At 38.9% G+C, this 12,319-nt stretch overlaps 2 protein-coding genes across 2 annotated transcripts; one reads left to right on the top strand and one right to left on the bottom strand.

Annotated features, from left to right (window-relative positions):
- The first annotated feature begins 584 nt into the window (after positions 1–584).
- Positions 585–7,492, top strand: LOC122639358 (purple acid phosphatase 18-like). The gene is made up of 5 exons (XM_043832193.1): positions 585–798; positions 4,602–5,270; positions 6,023–6,211; positions 6,697–6,785; positions 7,227–7,492. Exons 1-5 carry the CDS (start codon positions 655–657, stop codon positions 7,423–7,425), a joined length of 1,290 nt encoding a protein of 429 aa, XP_043688128.1. The 5' UTR covers positions 585–654; the 3' UTR covers positions 7,426–7,492.
- A 1,012-nt stretch (positions 7,493–8,504) lies between these two features.
- LOC122640289 (CRS2-associated factor 2, mitochondrial) lies at positions 8,505–11,601 on the bottom strand. Its single transcript, XM_043833440.1, has 6 exons — positions 11,506–11,601; positions 10,777–11,371; positions 9,494–9,621; positions 9,168–9,393; positions 8,910–9,037; positions 8,505–8,723 (listed from the first exon to the last, which is right to left on the bottom strand). Exons 1-6 carry the CDS (start codon positions 11,599–11,601, stop codon positions 8,625–8,627), a joined length of 1,272 nt encoding a protein of 423 aa, XP_043689375.1. The 3' UTR covers positions 8,505–8,624.
- Between the last annotated feature and the right edge of the window lie 718 nt (positions 11,602–12,319).

The following is a 12,319-nucleotide window of genomic DNA, read 5'->3' as shown; positions in this document are numbered from 1 at the left end:
GAGCAATTGGAAAAAAACCTCGTTTTTAACGGCTGTGATGATGCGACGATGTGAACAGAGTTGACTGTACAGGCAATGAGTTCACCGACAAACTACCCCCAGTTTCCGGGGTTCCACAAGAGGAATCCGTATAATACACACCATTGATGACGGATGCTACTGTACTAGTGACAAACGTACGATTGGGATCATCATTTTAAAGTGAGATTCTAATTCTACGATGGTGATCCAGCCGTCTGTGATATTTTATACCATCCGTGAATGGCGATAGCATTTAAGATAGACATGGTGGGCCCCTGATGCTGATGTGTTTGTCATTTAGTGTTAAATATGATGGCGTTTATAGGAAGCCATTAATGAATCTTGTCGTTTTGTGAGGAATAAGGAATAGATTCTATAATCGGAATTGGATCGGCGGAATCGGCGTCGATATGACGATTCCTGACATATCCGGATCGAAATCGTCTGCAACTGATTCGGACTCCGATTCCGAGTTTGGCATCGTTGAAAAAGGCTCGTGAGTGAGTCCGTGAACTTTGTTGTGTTACAGATTCTTCTCGGACTATGAGTAGCAGAAGCAGTCAATGATCACTTCATCATACCAGAAGGTCTTGAGCTTTTGTGTTGAAAGGAGTTTGCTATTAGCAGAAGGAGATGGCTCGGAAGTTGGTAGTGATTATCGTTTTGGTAATTGTTGCGACTGCGACGGCGACGGCGACGGCTGACTATGTTCGGCCGAAACCTCGGAAAATCTTAGATTTTCCATGGAAGGCGAGGAGTTCGTCTGAACCACAACAGGTAAAATTTACCTTTTCCTGTTATGTCTGAGCATGTAAGTTCAAATTTTTAGTTTTTCTCTCTTTTTGTTCCCCCCACGCCCCACCCCCCTTTTTAATGGTCTCATGCTTTTAGATTTTTACGAAATGAAATCGTTGATCTGTTTTTTCCCCCCTTTTTTTTTTTCCTGTGATCGAATCTAGGTCTATTTTTATTGTTTGATCTTTGTTTGGTAGATTTCTTTCTGTAGCTAGAGGAAGAAAAGTCCCTTTTCTTTAATTAACTTTATTGTAACACCAATTTAAGAACATCCGTGTTGACATGAATGAGGCCAGAAGGTCGAGAGGTCGTTAGTCTTTTTCAGAAAAGTGTCTGTCATGTCTTTGCATTGGGAAAGCATTTAGTTTGCATGATTGGGAATAGCGAGTTCCTTATTGTGTATGGCACAAATACGCAATATATTAGGCTTTCGTTGGTGTCTTCATGTGCAGAGATAAATGAGTAAAACTCATTTCAGACTAAGAAGCTGTTTTTGTGTATGATCAGAACTGTGCTAATTGCAATTTGTAATGTAGGAGCTCCATTTAATCTCTCATATGATGACAGTATGAGAAAACCAAACCCTAATTTGGGTTTTAATTCACAATTGAGAAGGGCTGAACCGCTGATTGGACAGATTAAGCAATGGTGAATAGGAAAATACTGTTAACAGAAGTTGGTCAGGAATAAGAACAGACTATAGAATAGAGAAAATAGGCCTGAAAAAGGAAAATTGACAAAACAGAGACTATGATAGATTTGGGACTGGTCAGGAGAAGTGATGTAGATCACAAGTCCATATGTACCCGCAAGAAAATGCCCCAAAACCAGCCCAACAAGGTTTTAGGATTCGACTGCTGTGAGAGGCAGCCTAGTCTGATGATGTGGCAAGTTTTTTTTGGTTCAATGGAGCATCATCTAAGGCAGCTCCAGTCTAGAGAGAAGCATGAAGAAGATAAGGGACCAAGACAGAATTTTTTTTATTTTAAAAGTTACTGGTCACATGAACAGTACCCGAGATACTGTTCACATAAACAGTGATTTGGGGCTGATATGGACAGCTGGTGTGAAGATTAGCTACTGGATGTTCTATTAGAAGCTGCTATTAACTTAGTTTCTATTTTTGTAATAGTTTCTTAGTTATTAAGTCTAAGTATCTAGTAGTTTCTAATTTTTTTTTTTTTTTTAGTAGTTACTATATTTACTAGTTTCTAATTTTGTTCCTTGCATGTTGGCTGAACTATAAAGCCTAGTTTTTGTTTTCATTAGGTTTCTATTTATAGAAGTTACTATTTCTTAAATTTCTATTTTTATTGTAAGCTTGCCTAAGCTATTAATAGGCCCCATATTGTAAGGAAGGAACAGATTTTGGAGAATAGAATTTTCAGGCCATGTTGCCATCGTTTATGGGAGAATATGCTTGTTTCAATAGCTGGGATAGCTGTGGGTGAGAGACCCAGGCTGAGAAAGCTATCCCCTCCCCGCTTCTTCTTCTATCTTCTCTATATCCCCTTCTTCTTCTTCCTATCCTTTTCTATGTTCTTCTTTCATATGTAAACAGAAAGAAAAAAAAGCAATAAAAGTTTCAGTTATTCAATTTGTTCATTCTTATTGTGTTGATCCTGGCTGCAATCGATCTCCCGCTGGTTTCCTTGGTTCAAGGTTGACTTTTGCTTTAAGAAAACTGTGTCTACTGAACCACTGATCAGACAGGGCTGAAACTCAAATCAGGTTGCCCTGTTGGGTACTCCTAAGTCACTCCTAACAGTGGGTAACTGATGAATGAAATCACAGAAACAGGGTAGTTTGATAGGGAAATAAAAGCAAATAGAAAACTCTGGTCCAATGGAATGATTTAACAGGGAAGGATATCAGAAAGCTATATGTTAGAGGTTGAATGCAATCTGCCAAAGGAATCAGAAGAACTGAACAGAAAATTCTAACAGAACTGAACTGGGGAAACAGAGTTTCCGCAGGGCATTTAAGAGTGAAGAATCTGACCTGATTTGAAGAAGATTTGAATTGAAAGAACTTGAAGTTGAAGTTGAAAATAACCAGTGAGAATCCACCAATGAGTTACACTAGGAATGATCTAGTAACAGAGGAATCTACCTCTAATACACATACACAGTGGATCCACACTGAGAATAATAACAGCAGCAATTTTCATTAATTCAAAACGAGCTAGCAAAATTCAACGTGAGATCTAGAAGATCTCCCATTGATTATCTTTTAAATCTCACTGAATATCTTTAGAGAATTGTTTCAAAGAGCTCGAGCTAGAAAAGGAGACTTTTAGCTCAGCCATAGATCTCCCCACTCCCTTAAGATTAGGGATGCCATAATGGCCATTCGAAGCAGCAGCGAAAAAAGTTTATTGACGTGTCTAACTTTCTTAAAGTATTATATTTTGAAAAAAGGAAAGGTTAGGGAAAAAGAAGAGAAAAATAAAATAGAAAATAAAAAAAGAGGAAGATAATCCATTAGACACTATGAAGTTGCATCTCTCATGAGATCGTATACCTTCATGGCCTCTTCACTGAATGGGTAGTCACTCGTTAGGCGTAGTCTAAATTATTTATTATTGTCATTTTTCAAATTAGAGTGGGTGTGATATACTGGTATGTGCACAGAAAAAAGCCACAAACAAGTGAACCTCAGAGAGAAAGAAAAGTTGCACAGATTATTTTACGACTCCCGAGTCCCCACCAAAACTCCCCTTTTGTTATGAACCATAAACTACGATTGCAGCCTTTCTGTTGCCACCCATCATCATTCCTTATCACAAATCTGTAAATAGTAATGCCCCACAGATGGCAGCGGACTAGAGCACTCTTTTTAAGTGTTAACCTAGGCAAGTCACCAAGCCCAAAAGATGAAAGACCAAGTGCTTCTAATGGACTTGCAGCAAGAGTCCAAAAACTCTAGAGAGCCAAAGTGGAAGAACTACTTTAGTAAGTCACCAAACCCAACAGAAGAGAATGTAGTGTCTCTATGTTGATTGCTTTCCTTGCAGCAGCAAGAAGAAAGCCCCTGATATTGACATAAATGCCCCCGGATCCAATCCAACTGGTAAAATGGCCGATACCACCTACCCACATCTTTGTTTGTTTATATCTGCAATTGCCATGTAGGAGCAATAGCTTGCAAGTTCACAGTGTCTAGTGGATTATCTTCCTATTTTTTTTTTACCTTTTCTTTTTCCTCTAGTGACATGGATTTCCCTTTTTAAAGGATAATACATTAAGAGAGTTAGAGATTTCAAAAACATTTTTAGCTGCCATTTTGGATTGCCACTTAGGTAGTCCCTAATCTTAAGGGAGTGGGGAGATCTATGGCTCAAGGCATGAGCTAAAAGACTCTAATTTCAGCTGGAGCTTTTTGCAACATTTCTCATATTTTTAATATCTTCTGGCAAAGCTAGCAGTTGAACAGCTTCTGCCAATGGTAAACTGAGGCTGCTATTGGGCTTTGCTAATTGGACTGACCGCTGCTGTTAATGGTCCTTATTACTGGGCTCCTATAAAGGCCTCTCCACTAAGGCCTTTTGGGTCCTTTCTTCTTGCCTGCAGCATCATCGTGCCTTTCCCTGTAGATGCTGGAGTGCTGGACTGATCGTATTTGGTCTATACATTATGAGCATAGTATCTTTATATAGCCATGTCAAAAAAAGTCAGCCGTATTCAAAATGCTAGCCATCTATGTCTTAGGATTCATAATTGTTTCTCCCCATACTTTTGTGTGATTTGATCCAATTTTAACACGTGGCAGACCTGGTTTTGCAGGTACATATCTCTTTGGCAGGAGAGAAGCACATGCGCATCACGTGGATCACTGATAATGTCAACTCTCCTTCTGTTGTTGAATATGGAACATCACCTGGAGAATACACATCCTTAAATCGAGGAGAATCCACATCATACATCTATATGTTGTATATCTCTGGACAGATACACCACACTGTCATTGGACCTCTGGAAGATGATACAGTTTACTTTTACCGGTGTGGAGGAGAAGGTCCAGAGTTCAAGCTCAAAACCCCTCCCTCTAAGTTCCCAATTACTTTTGCCGTCACTGGAGATCTGGGTCAAACAGGCTGGACTGCCTCAACTCTTGACCACATTGGCCAGTGTAGCCATGACATGTTTTTGCTTCCAGGGGACCTCTCTTATGCCGATTACCAGCAGCACCTATGGGACACATTTGGTGAGTTGGTGCAACCGCTTGCAAGTGCAAGGCCATGGATGGTAGTTGAAGGGAACCATGAAAAGGAGATTATACCATTTTTCAAGGCAGGGTTTCAAGCGTATAATGCCAGGTGGAAGATGCCATTTGAGGAGAGCGGATCAAATTCAAATCTTTATTATTCCTTCGAAGTTGCAGGAGTTCATGTTATCATGCTTGGCTCTTATGCAGATTATGATGAGTACTCAGATCAATATAGTTGGCTGAAGGTAACCCAATTCTACTTCTAAATTGCTCTTGGTTTTCCTCCCTTTCTTTGGATGGTGTAGTCGATTATTCTCAGGAAGTTGAATTGTTCAGCACAAGTAAATTGGTTTTAGGAATTACTGAACTACTCCAAAATGTTTCTTGGATTGAAGGAAATCTTTTCATTGATTTTTGGATTATAAATATGTTGGATGGTGCTTGGCTCTTTGAAAAAGTTATATTTGTATCTTTATGCAACACATATCGCATCATCTTTTAAGGAACAAAAAAAAAAAAAAAGTTTTGATCATGATCCTGGCATACCGTTGATGACCTTTGCTGTAGATTTTTGTCAATTTTTCTAATGATTCACAGAGTTTGGCTCATTCAAGAAGTTTCTTATTGATTGGAAACTGCTGATTGATGGAAATATGCGGATGGAACTAATCCTAATCACTGGTGGTGGTGAGCATCTGTGTATTGTTTGCCTGCTTTCAATGTAAAATTGAGCCTCCCATGTCCTCTTCTCACAGCATTTCTCAACAGAGCTGAACTTAACTTTTCACACAAATGGAGAAAACCTTGGTCTCTATTGGCATCTCTATTACAACTCTTTCTTTGTCTCTATCTTTATTCCGTTTATAGTAAGTAAGAAGTGAATTGTCTCAAAATTAAGACTATTTCAGCAACACATGGGAATGATTGTGTACTTTCTACATGATATTTCTTTGCATTGTTCCTGTAAAGAAAGTTTCCTGTTTTGCTGTGTGTATAGGCTGATCTCTTAAAAGTGGATCGGAATAAGACACCATGGCTGATAGTGCTATTTCATGCCCCATGGTATAACAGCAATAAGGCCCATCATGGTGAAGGAGATCATATGAGGGCTGTGATGGAACCGTTGCTTCATGCTGCTCGAGTGGATATCGTGCTTACTGGCCATGTGCATGCTTATGAACGCTCGGTAAGTAAATGTTTTTTAGCCTCGTCATCTAAACCTAGGGAACTTTTTAAAATAAAAAAAATAAAAAAAAAGGTCTCAAACATATCATTTAAAACCTATTTCTTCACTACATGAGTACATGACCTTCCTACTTCAGCAACATTGTGAAATAAGTCATCAATCAAGAGCTCCCATTAGGTAGTGGACATTTTTGGTTAGCCTCATATTCTCGCCTGAGTTTGTGTCAAGCTCTAACCCCTTCATGTATTGTATTTTTCCCCTACTGATGCTGGATATTGAAATAACAATGTTGAAGAAATGCCAAGAGAAAGAGCTTTCTTTGGCAATGTGGCAGGGCAGCCAATGTGTTAAAACTTCCTTTATAAAGACCAGGTGGTGTAATTAAAACGCTGGGCTCATTCAGACCTATAACCTTTCTAGACAAATTGAGCATTCAAGTGGCAAATCCAATCCTTTATTATCATTAATGGTTGTTTGAGTGGCAGAAACGTATCTACGATGGAAGATCAGACGCTTGCGGAACTATCCACCTAACTATCGGTGATGGAGGGAACAGCGAAGGTCTAGCAGAGAAGTATGTCTCTCTCTCTCTCTCTCTATCTCTTGCACGCACATGCACACTGGATTTTCATTTTGAAATCCGACTGGTTTGTACCTTGTCTTAGAGTCATATACAACAAAACTTAAACATATACATGGTATTCTCTAGGATTTTCTTGTTCATTAAATTCTTTCCACCTTGTGATTCTCACCTGCTTGCATGAGGTGTTTCAAGCTTAAACAATGTAATGTGCCACTGTGCTAGAAGAGTTTTTAATGATATGTTTAAGAGTTTCTAACTTGTTTGGATCCTTAGAATTGGAATTTTTGTTTCTGGAGTTGTAAGGTGGCAATTAATTTCTAAGAATCGATTTGACTTGGATCTGCATTTATGGTTGAAAGATCATGAGGTGACTCCTGCACTTATCGAACTCAAACATCGCCTAATCAGTCAACTTTTGATTCTTTTTTGCAGATATTTAATCCCACAGCCAGAGTGGTCAGCCTTCCGTGAAGCAAGCTTTGGTCACGGTGAGCTCAACATTGTGAATGAAACTCATGCATTCTGGAGCTGGCACAGGAATGATGATGATGAGCCTGTAAAGTCAGATCAAGTGTTGATAACCTCATTGATTAGTTCAGGATGTCTTGACCATTCCCTTTCATCAGTATAAAATGTCCACGAAGCGAACCCTTTGTAAATATATTTGGTTTGTGAGAATATATCATAGTGGTGTATAATTCCGAAGTTGATACATCAGCTTCAAGCTCGGACGAAGGGGAGTTTAATTGTAGCTTGTTTCAGTTGAATATAGCTTCAAGCTCTGAACTTCTTGGTTAAAGCAAATAGCCTGTTACATACATTGCCAAGCAAGTCAATTCTGCAATACATGGAATCTCAAGAGTGAAACAAGCATACAATAGTTAAGCTGTAAAATGCTTGAATTTATGTTCTCTCCATGGTCCATTCTTTTCAGAATAAGGAACAATGGGCAATTTTACAAATAATGCTCTATACAAATGAATTTCACCTGTTATGCAGAGATATTAGAGAAGGTATAAGGAAAAATGGAGTCCTAATGGTACTGATCATTCAGCTCAGTTTGTTTGAAAATTCACTTTAAAAAAATTGACATGTAAAATTTCACATGTTGAAAAGTGTTTCAATGTTTGTTTTTTTATAAAAAAAAACATTGAAAAAAATTTCAACATATAAAATTTTACATTTACCAAGAAAAAATTTTCAGTTAAAATTTTACGCCAAGACAAAAGGAACCTTCACAAAATTATGAGGTAAAGGAAAATGGAGTCTCATGCACAATGATATAATTCATCTAGAAACTTGGAATGCAAAAAAGTGGATGCATGGAAATCTCTTTAAGAGCATTGGCCAAAACAAAATATTCATTTGCTTAGTTCACTGCCCACAACAGAAGACGGTCTGAAATCTGGACTCTAAGGCTGTTCCGTTAGTATTAGAGCTATCACACTGTTACCCACATCTTGGGCAACTTTCTCTGATCCAATTACTTCGAGATATAAGAGTCACTGGTGAGAAATACAGGGAAGTATATACAACCCCAGCTGCGGCATTTATCAGTAATTCGCAACAAAACATGCAGTACAAGTACATCAAACATCCACAAACGAGGAAATTTTCAAAAGATGCCTACGGCTCCATCAGGAACAAGATTTTGCAAGCCAGCCTGGAGTGAGGGACCTAGAAATATTGGCTACTTGACTACCACCTTTCTTGGACTGCTAAAAGCCTTTGATGCACACATATCCAAACATACTGCTAGAAATAACTTGGATGTTGCTGAGCTTCAAACATGATTCCAATGACCCTCTGTTCCTGTGTCGCAGTATAAGTTTATGTCACTGATTGACAAACTGTGTCTTGATCCTTTTTACCCCTCCAAAGCACTATCTGGCCATTCTTGAACAACATGGGAACACAAGGCACCAAATCCTGAATTCACAGGATTCTGAGATTAGTATAAAGTCTGGGATCTATTCACCCAAAAAACAAAAAAGTCTGGGATCAATAATCTTACTACAACATCAAGAAGAATCAGTTGACATGTCAGCACAGAAAGGAAATAAAATAATGCAAAACGAAAGTAAGACAATTGGAACAATACAGAATTTGCCTTACCCTTAGCTTCAGACCGATCTTCTTGCAGTCACTTGTATCTACATAGGTGCAATCTAACTTCACAACCTCTTCAGTCTTAAAGGCCTCCCTTACTCTTGCTACTACGTTCACGTATACTCCGTTTCTTGCTGTACGACCCAAAAATGAATAAATAAAATAACAATCCATCCTTTCTGACACATTTTATGCTATCGAACCATATTATCTCTTATTCCTACCATTATTCAATTACTTACTCAAATATTCCAACCCACTTACTGAGTTTTATCAGAGGGAGAGAATTCAATCCTTTGTTTCTCATTTCTTTAGTTTCCTCAAATGTCAAGCCATCAGCCACATTTTTCACAAGCCTCGGATAGATTGGCGCGTATGGCTTCCACAACATCAAAGGGATAACAGGTCTGTTCTGGGGATCATAATTCCGACCCCGGAACAAAAGAAGGATATTTAAGTGCCGGTAGATAATCTTCCCTCCAGTTTTATCCTACAGAAAAACTACACAATGATCAATAACAGCATTCTCAATAAACCAAAAGAGGAGTAATATAGAAGAAGTATTTGATAGATATATCTCAGGGTTCAACCTCGAGGTGAAAGCAAACATTATCCATGTCAAGTGTAGGCACTCCCAAACACTTGATCCTTATAGCTTCAGCTCTCTTCCAATGGTTGTGGATGTCATCCAACATGTTGTGTGTAATTCCCCCCTTCCCTACGACAAAACCATGACACAAATGATTCAGTTATCATTAAAGAAAAAAAAGAGCAAGGATTACTGCAACAAAGTTCAACTTGTATTCATCAAATAGAAAATGAATGTACATGTTGTATCAATCAATTATCCCTAGACGTAATTCATCACCATATGTGTTGATCCATTAGTAAAACTGGCAGCTAGCAGTCCCATAACTTAGAACATGTTCAATTAAATGCAGCTGAAATGCTGTAACTCGTTCTGTGTGAGCCACTGGGAAGTAAAAAATGACTATTGGTAAAATCTTCAGGTCTCAAGGGGTTAATTGTGCCATGTGTTTCTGAACTTCCTACTATAGGATTGGCATATCTTGCATAGGTAGATCAAAGAGTACACAGACAGTATGTTAACGCAAACACCAAGAAACACTAAGAAACAAAACAAATTCAAGCAAGAATAACACAGAGATTTAATGTGGTTCACACACCAATTTGGTGTGCTACATCCATGGGCAAAGCTGAAGATGATTCACTATGTAATGAGAAAAAAAAATACAGTGGAGATCTCTCAAGAACACCAAAAGTAATCTTTACATGAAAATGTCCAAATCTCATCTCTCTTGCTTACACAAAAAACAATAAAACAAAGTAATATTCCTCTGCTACGATCACAGACCTCACAAAATTTCTCCTTCGGGTTGCCACCAATAAATGTCGGAGCGGGGCAAACCTCGAAACGGATACAAGAATTCAAGACACACATAACACAGTAGACATGGACTCCGAACTCATTGTTTGGACTGATAATTAAGCAGGTCATGTCCTGAGCAATCATAAAATATCAAGCAGCAGCAACCTTAAGCAGTGAATCAAGAGCAAAACAATATATTTTCCATTCAGCCTGTTGAAAATTGAAATCAAAACACTAGAGTTCTCTTGTTCCATTCTAATCATATTTTACTGCAAGAAATGTATTGGGAGATGAAAATACAGCTCTGAGACAACAACGACGACCCAGCATCTATTTCCAGACATTAACAATCAAAAATCGAATTTGAGTTCCACATCAAATTCAAGAAGTGAGAAAAAAATCCAAAACATAAAAACTCAAAATTTTGGATTTCTGATGTATTTCTTCAAACAAAGAGTAACTGAGTAAGCCAAAAAGAATCACCTAAATTGATCTGTCGGGCACAGTCGCTGTGCCGATACCGCTCTACAAGATCTTCAATTTCTTCTTCGGTAAGGGAATCCCCAAGCACCGCATTTCGCTCTTCTATAACCCTCTTTGGATCCACTGGTCGTTCCGCCGGAGCAGAAGTCCCGTTCCATTTGCGATCAAGACGTCCAGGACCAAAAGGAGAGAACCTCGGCGGTTCTCGAAACCCTATCGGCTGGATTGACGGATTAGTCTCAGAGTAGGAGTATCTGAAATCAAAGGGAAGGTCAGATTTAAAAGGAAGCTTACGATCGGTAACAGAATCTAGTGTTCTTGAGGTACTCTTTGGCTTGGACGTTGTAGTTTTGGAAGTAGGGGAGAAGGGAGGGTCGTAGATGTCGTCAGTTGGAGTTGGAGAATGGTTAATTGAACGAAAGTTGAAGAATACCAAAGAACTAGGAAATGGTAGATGAGATGAGAGGTTTACGTTTGAGAGTTGGGCTCGAGAAGCTGAAGAACGCCATGGAAAGAGCTTCAGCATCTGCTGCAAGCCTGCAATGCAACTCGAAAGTTGAAGTGCATATGCACAACCCAAACAGTCCTTAAACTCCTAATTGAAAGTAATTTTTAGTTCTTCAACTATTAAAATCAGAGTTTCATTAGAAAACCATGAAACTCGGAGGGCAAGTTTGTTCTTTGGACCAGATGAAATGCAACATGAACGGCAAGGAGGCGCTAGCTTACACTACGCAGCCTGGCAGCATTTTTTCTCCAAAAATTTGGGAAGAGGGTTCCCTGAAAAAATCGTTCTGTATCCTCTCCATTTATCTGTCTCTCCATTTCCTCTATTTCCTCTTATAGGGGGTGAAAATGACCACCCAACCCCTGTCCGAACACCCTGCCCGGGTTGGTCCACTCCCCCCTATTAGATGAAATGGAGGAAATGGACCAAAAATGTACATTGGAATATGAACCTTAAAGTGATTTTGTTTAAAACACTCCCTCAAGGGCATGTGCACCATCAGATGAACCTTTTTGGTGCACTTGAGACTGTATTGTACTTGAGGGGATAAAGGTCCAAGCAACGCTGCCTTTCATAGTTCTTTTTCCCAAAAGTTTAGAGCGGAAGTTCTCTGTGCAGCAGCGTAGGCTGAGCCCAGACACATGGGCTGCCCATTCAGGGGGGCAAGGTGGTCATTTCGCCCACCCTCATGTGTCTGGGTGCAACCTACGTTACCGTACAGAGAACATTTGGCCAAAAGTTTATTAGTAGAAACACGAAATTGATCTTAAAAAAAAAAAACAAGGGAATCAAGATCTGGATTGGATCGATTAAAAATTAGTCTGGATCGGTACAAAATTGGTGTTTTAAAGCCTTAACTTTAATTTACGCACAAGAATCGGCAAAAATTAGAACTGACTTCAGTTGATCCAATTCCAATACTTGAAATCATGACTGAAAGCAAAGTAAAATCAACAGTGAGTGAAAAATAGTTGGAAAGACTAACAATTTTCTTGCAACTTGACCCCCATCAAATCTAAATAAAATAAGGGAGGG

This window comes from Telopea speciosissima, chromosome 9 (assembly GCF_018873765.1).
Source record: "Telopea speciosissima isolate NSW1024214 ecotype Mountain lineage chromosome 9, Tspe_v1, whole genome shotgun sequence".
In the NCBI taxonomy this organism is placed as follows: Eukaryota; Viridiplantae; Streptophyta; class Magnoliopsida; order Proteales; family Proteaceae; genus Telopea; species Telopea speciosissima.
This window is presented reverse-complemented; position numbering and strand designations above follow the sequence as displayed.

What these genes read in the sequence shown, in the direction of transcription:
- LOC122639358 (XM_043832193.1), top strand. Translation starts at nt 655, where the DNA reads ATGGCTCGGAAGTTGGTAGTGATTATCGTTTTGGTAATTGTTGCGACT. An exon ending in ATCAATATAGTTGGCTGAAG is followed by an intron (nt 5,271 to 6,022) that starts GTAACCCAATTC and finishes CTGTGTGTATAG; the next exon opens with GCTGATCTCTTAAAAGTGGA. An exon ending in AGCGAAGGTCTAGCAGAGAA is followed by an intron (nt 6,786 to 7,226) that starts GTATGTCTCTCT and finishes TCTTTTTTGCAG; the next exon opens with ATATTTAATCCCACAGCCAG.
- LOC122640289 (XM_043833440.1), bottom strand. Translation starts at nt 11,601, where the DNA reads ATGGAGAGACAGATAAATGGAGAGGATACAGAACGATTTTTTCAGGGA. An exon ending in TCTCCCTCTGATAAAACTCA is followed by an intron (nt 9,038 to 9,167) that starts GTAAGTGGGTTG and finishes TGGGTCGTACAG; the next exon opens with CAAGAAACGGAGTATACGTG. An exon ending in AGATCGGTCTGAAGCTAAGG is followed by an intron (nt 8,724 to 8,909) that starts GTAAGGCAAATT and finishes CTGTGAATTCAG; the next exon opens with GATTTGGTGCCTTGTGTTCC.